We start from the raw sequence: 17598 nt of genomic DNA, 5'->3' as shown, positions 1-17598 counted from the left end.
TAATCCATATAAGTGGTTAGTTAGAATTGACCCCACTCAAAAGTTGCTCCTGACCCCTATGTATTTGAAGCCCACCTTCCTCTAACTGAAAGTATATGTATGTGATCGTTTATAAATCCATATAAGTGGTATACATAACATAAATAAGCTTGTAATTAAATTAAAGAATTGTGCATTTGTGTCTATGTCTTATACATGATTATTATGTTAAAATTTCGTATACAAATATAAATTTCGTTTGTATTCGAAAAGTTAAGAAATTTTTTTGTGTACATGATGAAAATCTAAACTTTTGTAGTTATTTTTCTTATATTTTAAATAGTCTTATATTTTTACACATTCTCTGCATGTATATATTAAAATAATTACCAACTAATTTATCTTCAATACACTAAGTAAAAATGATTAATTCTTATATAAAATATATTATTTAATAGTTAATTATATTAATTAAATTATAATCATGATATTTGGCTAGAGGTGATTAAAATATTGTATTCACTAATAGAAAATAATTTTAATAAAACATATAAACAATTTAAATAAATGTAATATTTTAAAGTATATATAACAATTTAAATGTAAAAATATTAATAAAATATTATTTTTAATAATATATATTTATATTATATTAAAATATTAGTAACCCCGGTGAAAATTGTTTCCGGCTCAGCCACTGCTCACATCAATACATCATCATCATGAAACAAACTCAAACACACGTGAATCAGACCGAAACCGATGTGTTGATGTTCATGAAACAAGAATACATTTCTCATCTCTCAAGAATCCATGATAGAAGAAGAAGAAGATTCTCTGTTCTCAGAAACAGAGTCAAGAGAAGAAGCAGAGAGTATAGTAATGGGCCAAGAACAGACGAGAAATGTGGGCCTCTAAGATAGAGTATGTCAAGGCCCAGATCAGAAGACGTTAAAAAAGAAAGTATATCTTTCAAAATGCAGACCAAGAGAGTACAAGGAAAAGCCAGCTGGAGAGGTGGTGGTCCTACACAATTAATTCACACCTTTTCATAACTCATAAGCTTGCATCTAATGGCCACAAACGTTGACCTTTATATTGAGAAGGGCTACCTAAGATTTTCATTAAGTTGTTAAGAAGGAGTGAAACGTTGTAAAGTGTGTTGTGCAAAAAACAAATCCACCATACAACCAAAAGTTACATCATTTGGAGAGTAACAGATGATGAATAATATTGGCTCTAACCAATCGTTCCAAAGACTCTTGAACTTGACCGTTTAAAGCATACCGACCCAGCACCATCATTTATTCCGACCGTTGCGTCTAAAGTTTTGACTTTTTGTTTTGTCCGTAAAACAAGAAAAACGGAAAAGGTGTGAAAAAGGGTTCAGAGGTGGCGCGTGAAAGTTACTCTCTTTACACCCTCCATTTTATATATTATTATCTCTCGACTTTCGAAGCCTTCTCAGTACTTCTCAACAAATGGCTTCGACACTAGGCGGGGGCGACGAGGGAAGAAGCGAGATAGCGTTCTTCGACCTCGAGACGGCGGTTCCGACCGAACCGGGAAAGCCTTTCGCTATTCTGGAGTTTGGTGCCATCTTAGTCTGCCCTAGGAAGCTAGTGGAGCTCCACAGCTACTCAACTCTGGTTCGACCCACCGACCTTTCTCTCATCTCCACGCTCTCCAAACGGCGCAGCGGTATCACGCGCGAAGGAGTCCTCTCTGCGCCCACGTTCGTAGAAATAGCTGACCAAGTCTACAACATTCTCCATGGTAATAAGGCTTTCTCTTTCTCACTCACTTTGAAGCTTATAAGTGTTTTGAGTTTGGTGTGTTCTTTGTAGGAAGGATTTGGGCAGGACATAACATAAAGAGGTTTGATTGTGTAAGAATAAGAGACGCGTTTGCGGAGATTGGTCATTCTCCGCCAGAGCCTAAAGCTGTAATCGATTCTCTTTCGTTGTTGTCTCAGAAGTTTGGTAAGAGAGCGGGTGACATGAAGGTCTCTCTCTCTCTCCCTCCTCTTCTTCTCATTGCTAATGTAACCTCAAAGTTGCATAAAGTATCCTCCTTTTTAACTATAATGCAGATGGCATCGATTGCTAAATACTTTGACCTAGGAGATCAAGCACATAGGAGCTTAGAGGATGTCCGGATGAATCTTGAAGTTGTCAAGCACTGTGCAACTGTCTTGTTCCTGGTAATGCTGTCTATAATGGTGATACAATCTTGAAACTGTCAAGCACTTTGTGACTTAATAAGTTAAGTACTTTGGTGTTTGTAGGAGTCTAGTGTTCCTGACATTCTAACAGAAATGAGCTGGTTTTCACCAAGGAGAAGTCCAAGAACGAAAAGTAATGAGAAGTCATTGCCTAGTGGAGTTAAAGAAAGCTCAGCTTCCTCATCCTCTAGTGGAGTTAGAGAAACCCATCCCATAGTTTCTCTCCTGACAGAATGCTCAGAAGATGATAATTCTTGTGGAATAGATCCATCTGATGATATAACCACTCTTATAAGTAAACTCCACATTGGAACTCTTCAGACAGATGCTGCAGACGAAGCACAGGATGAGTCAACTCCATCACCCAACCCTGATGCCAAAGATGAAGACTTTTTAGGAGTTGATGAAGTATCTGTTTCTAGCATCAGCGCAAGTCTCATCCCGTTTCATCGTGGTGGTAGCCTAAGAATGAAGCTGTTCCATGACGATGACCCTCTCCAACTCTATGGAGACAGCTTGAAAGTTCGGTTTGGAATAAGCCGGAAGTATTTGGATCATGCAGGCCTACCAAGGTTGAACACTGTTGTCGACTTGCCTCCTGATTTATGCAAGATCTTGGAGGAAGCCGATGACGTTGCACGTAACTTATCGGTTGAGTCAGGCACAACCTCAGGTTGGAGGCTCACCGTTATGAGGAAAAAAGGCTTTGCTAACTACCCCACCGCTAGATTGCAGTAAGTTCTTTTGACTTGTCTCTATTCTTTTGCATACAAGGGCTAAGCCACTAAGAGTCTCATTCTTGTTTGGTTGACAGAATCAGCTCAGAATCTAATGGAGATGACGCCACCGAGGTGTACCAGAGAAAAGAATCTTCGGAAACTGTTGAAAAGCTAGATTTCAGTAGCAACGAGTTTGAAGAGCTTGAGTCAGCGTTACTTCCTGGTACACTGGTTGATGCGTACTTCTCACTCGAGCCTTATGATTATCAGAAAATGGCAGGGATACGTCTAGCTGCCAGAAAGTTGGTTATCCACATGAAGAAATGATCCACCAAATCGCTCCTCTGGCTCTTCCTAGTCAGTTCAGTTGTCTCCGTTGTTTGGTTACTGATCAGTTGCTATAGTTAGTATCTAAAATGATTTCTCTTGTACCGTTCAATGATTATAACAAACTAGTGGTGTAACACCGATCAATGATTATAACAAACAAGTATGAAAATTTCTCCATATATTTGACTGAAGAAAACACAAAAAACATCTATGGAAAAAGAATGTTGAAGCTAAAAGATCCTTGCAAACAACAACAAAACAAAAAAAGAAGTAAAGAAACAGTGAAGTAGCAAGTACAGGTTTTGCATCTGTGAGTGTCATATATATTTTTTACCTATACTGTGTCCATGATCTCATCATCAGAGCTGTGACTATCCCTCTCCTCGTTTCCCTCTAGTAACGCGGTTTGAATTCCACTTCCGTTCTGCGAATATCAAACTTGTCTACAAACTCCAACGGAGCCACCGTCTCATTCCTGATCCTCTTAATCTTGGGGCTCAACAGCCCTCTATGTCCAAAACCATACAGCTTCAGCACTTGATTGTCTGCAAAATTAAAAGCCCTCTCCATGCTCTTCAAGCACCTCTCCACCGCGTAATCAGCGTAGCTACCACACGGTTTGCACCCCACGAAATGCGTCACAAACGGCCATCTCTCGTCGCCCAACCCGGGGTGATACTTCTCCATCATCTCCTCATACCTATCAACCAAACCTTCCCAAAACCCGTGGAGATAGTACTGATTCTCCACAAACACTCTCTCCATCCACGTATCCTTCTGAGAAAGGAGGAGATAGATTAACGCCGACTGATCATCCGCCTCGAAAGCCGGTCTTCCTTTGAGATAAGCCGTCAGCACCTTCCCCGCCTCGTCACGTATCGGCCCTTTAGGTCCCATGGGAGCCCAAGCGTCCAACAAATCCAAAGACCACTGACAGTTCCTTAACAGAAAACTCCCAGTGTTCAAAGCAATCCACGACTTCTGATCAAACAGCAAATCCGGATAACCATGAATCACCAAGTTATGCTTCTCGTACCTAACCAAAGGGATCTGAAACAGAATGTCAGTGAACAAAGCGTCACTATCCATCCACCAGATCCACTCAACTTCAGGATGAGACAGCATCAACCTCCTAATCATCGGCAACTTCGCCCAGTAACCAGCGAGCTCCTTATCCAAATGAGCCATGTTATACACAATCTCAATCCCGTGGAGCCTACAGTAATCAATCTTGTTCTTCACTGACTTCAACAGGTAATGATCACCGATAGGGTTATCACAGGGCTTAGGAGGAGACCCCGTCAACAGCAAGATCCGAGCTTTGCCGTTAACAGTACTAGGGAACTCAGGGTTCTGTTCCAGCCACACCATTCGCTGACTATCCCAATCCGTTATCTTAGGCCCTAAGGCGTAAGTCTCGTTGGTGCTCATATCTATCTCCTGAGGAGAATCCAAGTCGGTGGGATCCGAGTCGGACCGGATCTCGGCTAGGATCCGGTTAGTCTCCTCGATGATGTTCTGGTTAACCGCGTCGGCGCTCGAGCTCCCGAGGTTACCGACGCCGATCGTGCCGCGTAGGACGAGGATGGTGACGAATCCGCAGAGGATCGTGATCTTGATGTTGTTGAACGTCTTCTGCATCTGTCTACCTCGAGGTAACACGCCGCGACCGCCTCTTCCTCCGCCGTTTGATAGGGTTGACGTCGGAAGTCCTCCGCCGCTTCCGGAGGGTCTTTTGTGCGCCGGCGACCCGTCTTGACCCATTTCTCTCTCTCGCTACTATCTCTAGCTTTCGTTTACAGATTAGAGACCATCAGAACTGAAGAAAGATCAGATCTTTAACATGGGTTTTGTCTGAAAATACAGTCTGTGTAGTTTTTTTCTCTCTCTCTCTACTTACGGATCTGAAGAAAGTTGAGATCTTTAGGATGATTCGATGGGAAAGAGAGAGAGAGAGAGAAAAAGATTGTCGATCTGAAGAACCCTAATTTAAAAAAAAAAAAAATGGAAATTAAACCCAATAACGTGGAGACATTGTCATACTTAAAAAACATATATTGTCGGAGGAAACTGCTTCGTTCGATCCAGAAGCAGAGGTGAACGAAACGCGTACAGCTCACTCACACCGACAAATGTCATTTTAATTTTAATTTATTTTTTTAATTACAACTCGTTTTTAACGGCGGCAATTACGGAAGTAGCCGATGGTTGACGGAAGCAGTGCACGTTGGCGGGCGGTAATACGAGTGTTTAATGAAACGGTGCGTTTTATGGTGAATCTAACGTCGTCAAATCGGTGGCGGCGGAGCACCTCGAAATGCGTTTCCGAGTCACCATGTTTCACGACGCGTGTCTCTTTCTCTTCAGTGGTTTCTTTTTCGAAAACGTCGTCGTGTTGCGTCAGGGGATATTTATTTGCTCAAGTATCTTCATCTTCTTTGACCGGATAAACTCTTGCAAGTCAAGATAGATACTTTCTCTTCAAAATCTGTGGTATGCTTTTTGTGTCTGTTACTTTTTTTTTTTGTTTAATGATTGTGTTTCTTCAAGTTCATGTCTGAATTTTGATTATCTATGCGTCTTGAACTTACCATTTCTGTCCACTGTCTGAAGAAATTTGATTCTTGCTTCTTGTTTCTTTAAAGGAGTTCAAAACAAAGTGCCTTTGTTATGTGGAAACTAGCTTCAAAATCCATCAAAGAAGGTTTTAGATCAAAAGATGATGTCACACAACAGAGAAACACTCCTTTAGATTCGTCTGGAGATGGCGTAAAGACAACGAAGGAAGAAAGATTGGAGTGTCCCATTTGCTGGGAATCATTCAACGTCGTTGAGAACGTCCCTTACGTCTTATGGTGCGGCCACACCATCTGCAAGTACTGTCTCTTAGGGCTTCAACGTGCCGTTGTGAACAAATCCTCAGGTTTTCCTTTCCAGCTTCCCTTCTTCGTCGCTTGCCCTTGGTGCAGTTTCCTCTCTTTAAGACTAGTACGCAACGGAACCATCAAGTTCCCTTCCAAGAACTATTACCTTTTATGGATGGTCGAAACCATGAACGGCTCTCGCAGCGACAACAACAAAAGGGTCACTCCAGGGCAGAGAAGGTGCGATGGAGTGACCTCAGATGACAACCGCGGTTGGTGGAATGGTCTGACTAGAGGATGGAGACTTCATGACTCGGTACGTAAGTCAATGGCTCTTGCTGCTCATCTCTTGGCTAAGTTTCCTTTGATAGTCGTATTCCTTTTGGTGGCTTTATATGCAATCCCTGTGAGTGCTGCGGTTCTCGGTGTCTATGTCTTTGTCACGTTTGCTTTGGCTGTCCCGTCGTTTCTTGTTCTTTATTTCGCTGTCCCGAGCTTAAACTGGCTGATCAGAGAGATCTCAGCTTAACTCATTGTACTCTTGTGTTTCCTTACTTGTAAGAAACATGAGATAGAGAAGAAAATATATTTTATTTCAATATGTGTCTCTCTGTACATAACAAACAAAACTATCTTGTGTTGCAAGAATCAAAAAGAATCTAAACAAAACTATGCTGTTGTGTATGAATCTGTAAGAAGAAAAGATTTTACATTTCTATGTAAACTTGTGGTGGTGAAGACAAGCCATTGAACAGCTCAGCTTTACCAGATATCTTAACCAACATAGACAAAACCTCTTTCATGTTCGGTCTTGCCTGAGGCTGATCCGCAGTACACTTCACACCAACTTTTAATAGCTCAGTCATCTCCTCGGCTCCGTACCCTGGCTTTGTCCCGGAGAGAGTAAACGGTGACCCTTTAACCGTCAAGTTACCCGTCATCATCACCCGTTTCGCCCATTCAACCAAACACTCTTCACCTCCATCTACCGCTCTTCTCCCCGTCGCGAGCTCCATTACCAACACTCCGTAGCTGTAAACATCCCCCCTCGTGGTAGCCTGCCAAGTCTGTCCATACTCAGGAGCTACATACCCTATAGTCCCCGCGATCACAGTGCTCACGTGGCTATCCCCAACGTTCAAAAGCCTCGCTAGTCCAAAGTCCGTAACCCTCGCGTTCCCGTGTTTGTCCAAGAGAACGTTACTCGCCTTCACGTCTCTGTGGACGATCGAAGGGTAACACTCGTGGTGCAAAAACACCAACGCACGCGCTACGTCTTTAGCTATATCAATCCGTTTCTTCCACGTTAGCTTTGTTTTGTCTGTTATAAGCTCCTCTAAGCTCCCGCCACCCATGTACTCGTGCACCAAGATCTTCTCCGACTCGTCTAAACACCATCCGTACAGCCTCACGAGGTTGGGATGCGCCCAGTCACCATACGCATTGGCGCTTAGAACTTCCATCTCGGCTCTGAACTCTTTCTCCGCCTCCGTGCCTTCTCTCTGCAGCTTCTTGACCGCGACTTCTCTTCCGTCGGGCAACACGCCTCTGTAAACGGTCCCGAATCCTCCTTTACCCACTACTCTCTCCTCGGAGAAGTTACTGGTGGCTTTGAGAATGTCGGTGTACGTGAACGTGGACTTATCTAACCGGATGACTTTGATTTTTCCCGACAGCCAGGGGGACGATCCCCAGGAGCTGTCGTGTCTGATTTTGGAACCGTCCAAGAGATCTGTTTCGGATTGTCTTGAGCTTTTGACAACCATGAGGATGATGCTTATAACCACCACACAAGCGATGAAGACCAATGCGAGAGCGGAGGAGATGCAAACCACGAGGATAGTTCCCGGCCTGTGTCCTAGCTTTTGGTATGTAATCTGAGTCCTCGTCTTGTTGTTGTTTCCTGATTGGTTGAAGAAGCTTGGAAACTGGAGAAGAGGATTCCCAAGGAAGGAGTCTTTCTCAAAGGTTGTGAGCTGTCCTGTGGATGGTATCACACCGGTAATAAAAGGGTTGTAAGAGATGTTGAACTTGCTCAGCTCAGACAAGTCGTTCAAACTGGTCGGAAAGTTTCCTGAGAAGTTGTTGTAAGACAAATCAAGATTCTGCAGACACGTGAGATTCTCTATCTCTTCAGGTATCTGTCCCGAGAAGTTGTTTCTCGTTAGGTTGAGAAACGCGAGAGGCAACTTCCCAATCTCCTTGGGAAGCTGCCCGTGGAACTCGTTGAACCCCAAATGAAGCATACTCAGCTTCTTCATCCGAGAGATATTCGCAGGAAACTCGCCGGTTAGCTTGTTCCCACTGAGCTGAAGGTAAGCAGAGATATTAAGCGTCCGGACCGTGGAGCCAGGAGAGCAGAAGGGAAAGAGACCGTACCCTTTGAGCACATGGTCCCATAAGCTTCTGCAGCTCTTTTTGGTAAGTATCGCGTATACAAAGTTGAAAGGAGGGAACTCAGCAGGAATCCATCTTCTCATCGCCAAACATTCACCAGAGCCAGCGATTATGTTGTCGGTGTTTCGCCTGTTCACTTCAAACGTCGGAGAAGGATTGCTACCCATTAGAGTCAGCTCAGGATGTAATCCACCAGATAACTGATTATTCGCCGCGTTGAACCACAGAAGGCTCAAGCAGTTCCCAATCTCTCGAGGGATTTCTCCTGATAGAGAGTTGTTCGCAAGCATTAGCCACAGAAGAGACGTCAGCTTCCCGAATGACGCTGGTATCGAACCGGTCAGCTTGTTGAAAGAGAGATCAAGCGCTTGAAGATTCGGCATGTTACCATACTCTTTCGGTATATCGCCGCTGAAGTTGTTATAAGCAAGAATCAAGAACTTTAAGCTCTGCATCTTAGAGATCTCAGGAGGTAACTGGCCAGAGAAGTTGTTTTTGCTAAGATCTAGCCTTGAAAGATTAGGCAACGAGAGGATGTTAGAAGAGTGTATGCCTCCGACGTATGAGTTCCCATGCAAGACTAGATACTTCACTTGAGTGAACCTACCGAATATTTCTTGTACATCTCCTCCAAAGCTGTTCTTACTCAAGTCAAGAAAGATCAAGTTGGTCAAGTTCAATAGAGTTTCAGGTATGTCTCGAGAAAACATATTATTCCCCAAGTACAAGCCTCTGAGAGAGGATATAGAGCCTATCTGAGGTGGAACCTTCCCAGTGAAGTTGTTCCCCCACAGACTCAATACCTCCAGGCTCTGACAGTTCGAGACTTGTCCCGGAAACTCACCGATAAACTCATTTTCGGACAAGTCCAACACTTGGAGAGTGCAGTTCCCTCTGAACATTGTGGGTGTGATCTTCCCGGAGAGATGATGATTCTCGGAAACCGAGAACTGGATCAACCTCCCAAAACTAGGCCATATCTCTCCCCTGAATCTGTTGGAACTGAAGTCGACGTACTTTAGATACCGACAACCGTCGAAGATGTCATCCATCCTGCCAGTGAAGTTATTGGTGGATAGATTCGCAACGACCAAACGGTTGCATAGCGTCGGGAAAGTGGAGTGGACATCACCGGCGATTCTATTCACTGACAGATCAAGAACCTCGAGATTTGATAGTCCGGATATGCTGAGCTCCCCGTCGAGGATGTTGTGAGAAAGATTGAGATGTTTCAGGTTTTGGCAACGGCTCAGGTCGTCTGGTATTGATCCTTCGATCGTGTTCTTTGATAAATCGAGGTGAGTGAGCTGCGTTAAGGCGGAGAAGTTGGTGAACAGAGCACCTGAGATGGTGGAGTCACTTAGGTTGATGCCTGTGACTCTACTTCCCTGTGGCATACATGAGATTCCAGGCCATTGATTACACACATCTTGCTTCTCTGTTTTCCATTCAGTGTACACTCCTCGGTTCGTTGGGTTACAGGATTCAAGGTAAGTTTTGAGGCTTAGTAAGACTTCTCTATCACTGTCAAGAGAATCTCCCGCCACTGATATGGCTGCCATGTAAGAAAAATCAACACATAAATAAAGATAGAAAATATATAATTTCACCACAAAAAAATCATATTCCCATTTTTGAAAAAAAATATCATATCAAAATAAATACGAAACTGAGATATTATTTCTGCACTCAGGTTCCAGTTTTAGATAATATCCATAATCCGAAATACAGCACTACATAATCCATTTTGGTATTTTACTATTTTGTAGATCGGATCAAATGCAAATTCAGATTTTTTCGATTCGGGTTCAGCTCTCAGCTAGTTACAAATGCTCAAGCCTACTTTCAAGTAAACAAACAACAATAATCTATAAAACAAGGTGAAACCCTTAAAATGTCAAATTCAAACCCTAACCCCGATAAAGTAACCACCAAAGCAACTCAAGCAGAGAACACAACTTCTTTTCTTTTTTGTCACCAGATAACACAGTCTATTCCCAAAAAAAAAAAAAACTCTCAATGAGCACAGAGGATGCAGAGAATCACCTGTGATCAAAACGAAGAGTAAGAAATAAACCAAGCAAAGTGACTGAGAATCATCTTCGGCCATAATCATACGCGTCACCGTCTTCAACTACTTTTTCTTTTTCTTCTTGCTCTTTATTGTTGGAGTCGTCGTCTTCTTCTTCGACAAGGTGTGGAAATTACTAAGGAAGAAGATGATTTTCATGGAAAATTCATGGAAAAAGGGATTATAGAGAAAGAGGAAAGGGGAAGTTGAAAAAACAGACCCGCCCGCACGTAAGACCAACCAACTCAAAAACTTTGAACACACATTTATTTGCCCCAAGGCTTATTCTCCTTCTTCTTCTCTATTTATTAGACTTTTCCTTTCCTTTTCTCCTCCCCTCACGAAATTAAAACACAAAAGGTTGAATTGAATCATCATTTTTATGTTTATTTTTTGACCAAAATAACGTATTCATTTAGCAAAAAAAGAAATAACGTATTTATTACGCTACCGGTCTTTCAAAATTTTTTCTTTCGAACAAATAACAATTTTTTTTAATATTTGAAATTATTTGAGTGAAAAATGTTATCTTGATTAAATAGTGCCATATGACTAAGACCATCATTATTTGTGATATTTCAACATAAATTTATTTTCACTATATTAATATTTCAATGTTTTATAAAAGGTGAAAACTTATTTTAGCAACTTTCAAATGAATTTTTCAAATTTTGAAAAAACAAATCAATTGGATATCTATACAATTGGTAACAAACCTATATTCAAAACTTCAAATACTATTTAATGCGGATGCAATAAATACAGCTCTAGTCTCAATTTTAGCCAAAAATAATAATTACAAATATTGTGTAAGACTATGGAATTTAATGGTTCGGACGTAAAAATATCAAAATTTGAGTTATGTTTTTGAATTTTTAATCATGCGGTTTGGTTGAAACTTCATGAAATTAAATTTAGGTGAGCAGCTGAGACATCTAAGTTGACCAGTTCTGAAGAATTTGACTTCGTGTTAGAGTTGGTAAGTTAATTTTAAAAAACAATTAACAGAAAATAATACGCATAATGTAAATCTAAATAACGTTACAGATTATGGTTGGTATGATTTATACGAGAGTATATATCTGAAATAAGTATTCGTTTTTTATATAACAAACGTGTAGTGTATTACAAAAGAGCATAACTCGGTACCCGCTTTGAAATTTTCAGAATTAAGATATTTTTTTTTTCTGATTGAAGATAATTTATTCTTAAACAGATTTACAAGATTACGAGTATGGTGGGCCTCATGTAATTCATCTGGACGGCACTCATTGACTTAGTTAGTCCTTTGACCAATGTTTTTAGCATATTATTAATGATCAAATCTCATATTTTATTCCTTTTATTTGTCTGTACTATTGATATAGAAATACGTATCTTTAATATTTTTCCCCGTGACCAGTCAAACACGTGTATTATCTTACATTGATTAGTCTTTAAGTACTCGATTAACTGAATAGTATAAACACACTTCGTGACAGACCATTGAAAATTTTATTTGAATTAGAAAATTCAAAGGCAACTATTCTCTTCCACAAAGAGAAAAAAATTAAAGCTATATTATTATTGTAATGTATGACCATGTCTGTGTCCACATCTACAACTCTAATAACAATCACATGTACTTTAGAAAATAGGGCTTGAGATCATGGTAGTCGAGTGGTTTAAATCGATATTTGTATCCTGGATCTCAAGCACAATGCTTAACTCGGGTCATCCAAAATATCAATAATAATAACAATGCTATTCATGACTTAATATACATTTATGCTCTCAACTGATCATACTAGCTAGGATAGTGCACCATTATAAACGGTCACATATGTTTCAAAACCGCTTATTTCTCTTTCAAATATGCAAGTTGTTAGACTCTTCCAAGAAAATCATATAAAACTCTGAAAAAAATCAAAGTGGTACCAATTTTAAAGTTTTGGATTTCCACCAGTTGTAAGGGAAAAAACAAGGAAATTTCTGGATAAAAAATTGGTCCACAATAAACACTAACGAGGTGTGAATGGTAATGAGCCAACATTGTTCATGACAAAACAAAATATTGCTAGAGGATCTAAGGGAAGTGCCACTTCGAAAGCGACATCGCTTTGTGCGTTCAGGTTTTTTTCCCTGCGTACCCATTTGCTGTTTCCATTGGTCAAATTCAACAATATCACTATCACCTTATGCCTTATGACCATTATAAATTAATTGCATTGGATCCACAACTAGAGATGTTGAGGTTGATAGTAAAATATCCACCCAAGTCTAGTCCAACTGTTTTTCATATCATAATCAGAGTAAACCAGGGTTTTGGATTCTTGCAATTTTGGGTTGGTTTTGATGTTCAGCATAAAGAAAGTGTGAAGTTCGGGAAATAGGTTCATAGTCTTGTATTTTTTGTTTTTGTATGGGTGGGGGAATATATAACCAACGCATGAATTAGCAAAGCATCTATATTAATAGAAATTGTCAGTTGACAGGGGGAAATTGATAAACAATCTAACAAGTAGATGATGGCGAATCTTGGACACCTGATCAGTCCTTTTAATTGATAATCAAAATATTATTATTGTACTTTCATGGTAAATGAAAATTGTCTCAAATGTTAACACCACCACATACACATATCACTACCTTTAAAATAATTTTCTTAAGAACGAAAGATGAGTAATTGATGGCAAATCATAAGTGCAAGAGGGTCATTAATGTAATTTCGTAAACACATGTCCAAAACAAGGAACATTCTGCAATTAAAGGACTCATAATGTAATTTCGAAGAATAATACAAAATATTGTATATTATTTAACAAATAGTCCTTTCCTTTCCTCACTCTTCCCGCAATACTCTCTTCTCCTCCATCTCCAGTGTTTCGCCGCGCGCCGCTTCCTCTCTTATCTATCTCTCTCGCCGCGCTTTCGTCTCTAAACGTAAGTTCCCTTCCATCCTCTGTGTCGATCTCAAATGTACATCAAAGTTAAACCGTGAGACTGTTGAACCTGATTGTTCCGGTTTAGTCAATCGCATAGTTCTAGATTGAGAATCGGAATGTACCTCATGTTTAGGACCCGAAACCTAGTTTTGCATTCGTTCCGTCGTTTCAATCTCGAAACCCTAATTTCGCGGCGCCTGTGGAGTCGCTCAGTATCCTCCACACACTCGAATGCAGAAACGGATAGTAAGCAAACCGGAATATTCTCGCTAGCTGGGGAATTAGCATCTCTCGTAGAGGAATCTTCTCCTCACGTTGATGATACCAAACCTAGAAGCCGTATGGAGCTAAAGCGATCTCTCGAGCTCCGTTTAAAGAAAAGAGTCAAAGAGCAGTACACTAACGGGAAGTTCAATAACCTGTTGAAGAAGGTGATTGCAAGGCCCGAGACTCTTCGAGACGCTTATGATTGTATCAGACTTAACTCAAACGTTCCCGTAACAGAATCAGATGGGAGTGTTGCGTTTGCGTTTGATTCTATGGCGGAAGAGTTATCTAGCGGTGTGTTTGATGTAGCTTCCAATACGTTCTCGCTTGTGGCTAGAGATAAAACGAAGGAGGTTCTCGTCTTGCCTAGTTTACCTTTGAAAGTTGTTCAAGAAGCTGTTAGAATAGTCTTGGAAGTCGTTTTCAGTCCTTACTTTTCGAAGATTTCTCATAGTTGTCGAAGTGGAAGGGGACGTGGGTCTGCGTTGAAGTATATCAGCAACAGTGTGTCTCGTTCTGACTGGTGTTTTACTTTGAGCTTGAACAAAAAAGTGGATGATTCTGTTTTCGAGTGTTTGCTCTCTGTGATGGAGGAAAAGGTAGAAGATAGTTGTTTAAGCGTCTTACTGCGTTCTATGTTTGAAGCCCGGGTGCTTAATTTAGAGTTTGGAGGGTTTCCCAAGGGCCATGGTCTTCCTCAAGAAGGAGTGTTGTCCCGTGTGTTGATGAACGTGTATCTTGATCGGTTTGATCATGAGTTTTATAGGATCTCAATGAGGCATGAGGCTCTTGATCGCGATGCACAGACTGAGGAAGGTGGCCTAGGCTCAAAACTTCGGTCCTGGTTCAGGAGGAAGGCCGGAGAGGAAGATTTGAAAAGTGATCCGGAGAAGGACGTTGCTGTCAGAGTTTATTGTTGCAGATTTATGGATGAGATATTTTTCTCTGTGTCTGGACCCGAGAAAGTTGCGGTTGATATCAGATCTGAAGCTGTAGATTTCTTGCGGAACTCACTGCATTTGGACGTCACAGATGAAACAGACCCGTCATCATGTGAAACGGCCAAGGGGATTCGTGTTTTGGGTACGTTGGTGAGGAAGAATGTGAGGGAGAGCCCCGCTGTGAAAGCTGTTCACAAGTTAAAGGAGAAGGTTAGACTCTTTGCATTGCAGAAAGAAGAGGCGTGGACCTTGGGAACGGTTAGAATTGGAAAGAAATGGTTAGGACACGGATTGAAGAAGGTCAAGGAGTCAGAGATCAGAGGCTTGGCGGATAGTAACTCTACCTTGAGCCAGATATCTTCCCACAGAAAGCCCGGCATGGAAACAGATCATTGGTATAAGGTCTTGCTTAGGATATGGATGGAGGACGTGCTGAGAACCTCCGCAGATAGAAGCGAGGAGTTTATCTTGTCCAAGCATATTGTTGAACCCACGATTCCTCAAGAACTAAGAGACGCGTATAGCAAGTTCCAAACTTCTGCTGCGGCATATGTTTCTTCAGAGACAGCTAAAGTAGAAGCGCTATTGCCATGTCCAGACCCTCATGATAAACCTGTTTTCTTTGGTGATGTTTTGCTCCTACCAATGCTATAAGAAGGCGTCTTTTTCGCTATGGATTAGTAACTGCTGAGGGTTATGCTCGTGCGAACTCTATGCTTATATTGCAAGATACTGCCCAGATAATTGATTGGTTCTCAGGACTTGTCCGGCGATGGGTGATATGGTATGGAGGATGTAGTAACTTTGATGAGATGAAAGCTCTTATCGACAACCAGGTCAGAAAGTCATGCATCCGGACTTTGGCGTCGAAATATCGAATACATGAAAATGAAATAGAGAGACGCCTTGATGAAGAACTCAGCACGATACCCTCTGCTGAAGATATAGAAGAGGAGATACAACATGAGAAACTAGATTCTCCAGCGTTTGACAGGGATGAACATCTAACGTACGGCATTTTCAATAGTGGTTCGTGTTTGTTGTCTTTAGCTCGAATAGTGAGCGAATCAAGGCCTTGCAGTTGCTTTGTATCTGGTTGCTCTATGGCTGCACCTGCTGTTTACACTCTACATGCAATGGAAAGACAGAAGTTTCCCGGTTGGAAAACTGGATTTTCTGTTTGCGTTCCTTCGAGCTTAAACGGAAGGAGAATAGGGCTGTGTAAGCAACACCTGAAAGACCTTTACTTAGGTCAAATATCACTTCAAGCTATTGATTTTGGAGCGTGGAGATGATTACTTTCTCTCCACTACACGACTCGTTGCTGATATCTTCCTAGGTCAACTCTGACTCGTTTTAGAGATGTTTGTTGAGCTCCGTGTATCTGATGTCTAGAAAAATCTAAGGTCCGGTTATTATTGTCCTTCGGCTGTGTACAGTTGCACAGTTTGAATACTCTCAAGTCTAGAACCGTGGCATTAGCTGCGCTTGTGGAAAATGCTAGGTGAAATTGTTTCCACGGCGTTCACAGTTAGAATTTTCGTCACTTCTGACTGTTTTTTTTTTTTCCAAGGCTTATGCTTCTTGAATCTTTCTGACAGGTTTTGAACGTGACAAATGGGGCTAGCGGATCGAGCAGTCGGGCTTCTATTATCTTCAATCAGCTTATCCATATTCACCTACTATACTTTCTGGGTCATCATCCTGGTAAGTGACTATCTCATCCTCCAAGTTGCGCTTATAAAGACATTGTATTTTGATGTACCAACTGTCAATGAATGTTTTGGATATTACGAGGAAGAAGCTCACGTGTTAAAATTTTCCTTTGCAACAGCCATTTGTAGATAGTGATCACTTCATCCACAAGTACTTCTTGCCCAAGACTATGCCATCCTCGTACCTGTCTTCGCTGGCGTAACTCTCCTCTCTCTTCTTTGCGTATTCATTGGAATGGTCATGCTCAAATCCAAAAAGAAGAAGGCTTGATTTTTTTTTCTTGGTTCTTTTGTGCCCTACTTAGTTTGTACCTTTTGGTCTTTTCAGTGGTTTAAATCTGCCTGAACTTTTTTAAATAATGTAGTTGAACCGTACGAGACTATGTCCTAAAGTTGAATACTAACATATTAACTTTAATAAGTGTTTTTTTTTTTCGAATAAATTCTCTTATTAATCTGATCATCATTAATATCAGTATGCTATGATGGACTTTAGGCTCACCAAGAACTCAACTAAATATCAATTTTCAGAAGATAATAATGATTTGGATTCGAGTTTGGTTTCTTTTGAATCATAGCGATTTTGAAATAGATGTGACTACTGTTTTCTTTGTTTTTTGGTCGTTTTCTTGTTTTTTGGTCGTTTCTGCAGTTGGAAGTTGCCGACTTTTCTTTTGGATTCTACTAGTATTTTTTCGGTTTTTTTTAGGTATAAATTTGATGATAAATAATAAAGTTACATGTGGACGTTGTTTAAAATATAAAATATAAATCTGTATTTTGAATTTGGAGAAAAATAAATTATGATAAATAGTAGTAGTCATCATAGTCTAAGAGCTGGCAAAGCATTAGAGACACAAGTGTGGTTCTCTTTGCAATTATGATATGTCTCTGTAATGAATTTGTTTTGACTTATCATATGGAAACTTAATCATAGTTTATAGCTTTGTAAATCTTATTAGTCATATGCTACTTAGTGCTTACAGACATATATCATTTCAAGTCACCTTCGTACAATTTGATAATTCAATAATAGCCATTCGAGTGGGCTTGCAGTAATTTATGAATGCATTTTTTCAAAAAAAAAAATAATAATAGCCATTCGCGTGTACTGACTATAGACCCAAACATTAGACCATCAATAACAAGCCTATAGATAATTTCCTA

The 17598-nt window shown here is 40.7% G+C and overlaps 4 protein-coding genes and 2 pseudogenes across 4 annotated transcripts; 4 read left to right on the top strand and 2 right to left on the bottom strand.

The window, feature by feature from the left end:
- Positions 1–1046: 1046 nt before the first annotated feature.
- Positions 1047–3429, top strand: LOC106354350 (protein NEN3). Its single transcript, XM_013794268.3, has 5 exons — positions 1047–1755; positions 1827–1984; positions 2072–2182; positions 2267–2937; positions 3018–3429. The coding sequence occupies exons 1-5, from the start codon at positions 1461–1463 to the stop codon at positions 3247–3249; spliced, it is 1467 nt and encodes a 488-aa protein (XP_013649722.2). The 5' UTR covers positions 1047–1460; the 3' UTR covers positions 3250–3429.
- LOC125589136 (probable xyloglucan 6-xylosyltransferase 5) lies at positions 3414–5379 on the bottom strand. The gene has a single exon (XM_048761431.1). The coding sequence runs from the start codon at positions 5014–5016 to the stop codon at positions 3646–3648; it is 1371 nt and encodes a 456-aa protein (XP_048617388.1). The 5' UTR covers positions 5017–5379; the 3' UTR covers positions 3414–3645.
- A 164-nt stretch (positions 5380–5543) lies between these two features.
- Positions 5544–6717, top strand: LOC106354352. Its single transcript, XM_013794270.3, has 2 exons — positions 5544–5745; positions 5898–6717. The coding sequence occupies exon 2, from the start codon at positions 5923–5925 to the stop codon at positions 6643–6645; it is 723 nt and encodes a 240-aa protein (XP_013649724.1). The 5' UTR covers positions 5544–5745; positions 5898–5922; the 3' UTR covers positions 6646–6717.
- On the bottom strand, positions 6689–11010 carry LOC106354384 (probable LRR receptor-like serine/threonine-protein kinase At1g74360). Its single transcript, XM_013794308.3, has 2 exons — positions 10560–11010; positions 6689–10068 (listed from the first exon to the last, which is right to left on the bottom strand). Exons 1-2 carry the CDS (start codon positions 10627–10629, stop codon positions 6824–6826), a joined length of 3315 nt encoding a protein of 1104 aa, XP_013649762.2. The 5' UTR covers positions 10630–11010; the 3' UTR covers positions 6689–6823.
- A 2037-nt stretch (positions 11011–13047) lies between these two features.
- Positions 13048–16734, top strand: LOC106354383 (annotated as a pseudogene).
- Positions 13498–16171, top strand: LOC125589134 (annotated as a pseudogene).
- Positions 16735–17598: the final 864 nt, after the last annotated feature.

This window comes from Brassica napus, chromosome C6, assembly GCF_020379485.1.
Source record: "Brassica napus cultivar Da-Ae chromosome C6, Da-Ae, whole genome shotgun sequence".
NCBI classification, from domain to species: domain Eukaryota; kingdom Viridiplantae; phylum Streptophyta; class Magnoliopsida; order Brassicales; family Brassicaceae; genus Brassica; species Brassica napus.
This window is presented reverse-complemented; position numbering and strand designations above follow the sequence as displayed.

Excerpts from the sequence above, each read along its gene's own strand:
- LOC106354350 (XM_013794268.3), top strand. The coding sequence starts at position 1,461 with ATGGCTTCGACACTAGGCGGGGGCGACGAGGGAAGAAGCGAGATAGCG. Across the intron at positions 1,756-1,826 it reads AGTCTACAACATTCTCCATG|GAAGGATTTGGGCAGGACAT; the intron begins GTAATAAGGCTT and ends TGTTCTTTGTAG. Across the intron at positions 1,985-2,071 it reads AGAGAGCGGGTGACATGAAG|ATGGCATCGATTGCTAAATA; the intron begins GTCTCTCTCTCT and ends ACTATAATGCAG.
- LOC125589136 (XM_048761431.1), bottom strand. The coding sequence starts at position 5,016 with ATGGGTCAAGACGGGTCGCCGGCGCACAAAAGACCCTCCGGAAGCGGC.
- LOC106354352 (XM_013794270.3), top strand. The coding sequence starts at position 5,923 with ATGTGGAAACTAGCTTCAAAATCCATCAAAGAAGGTTTTAGATCAAAA.
- LOC106354384 (XM_013794308.3), bottom strand. The coding sequence starts at position 10,629 with ATGATTATGGCCGAAGATGATTCTCAGTCACTTTGCTTGGTTTATTTC. Across the intron at positions 10,069-10,559 it reads ACTCTTCGTTTTGATCACAG|CCATATCAGTGGCGGGAGAT; the intron begins GTGATTCTCTGC and ends CTTACATGGCAG.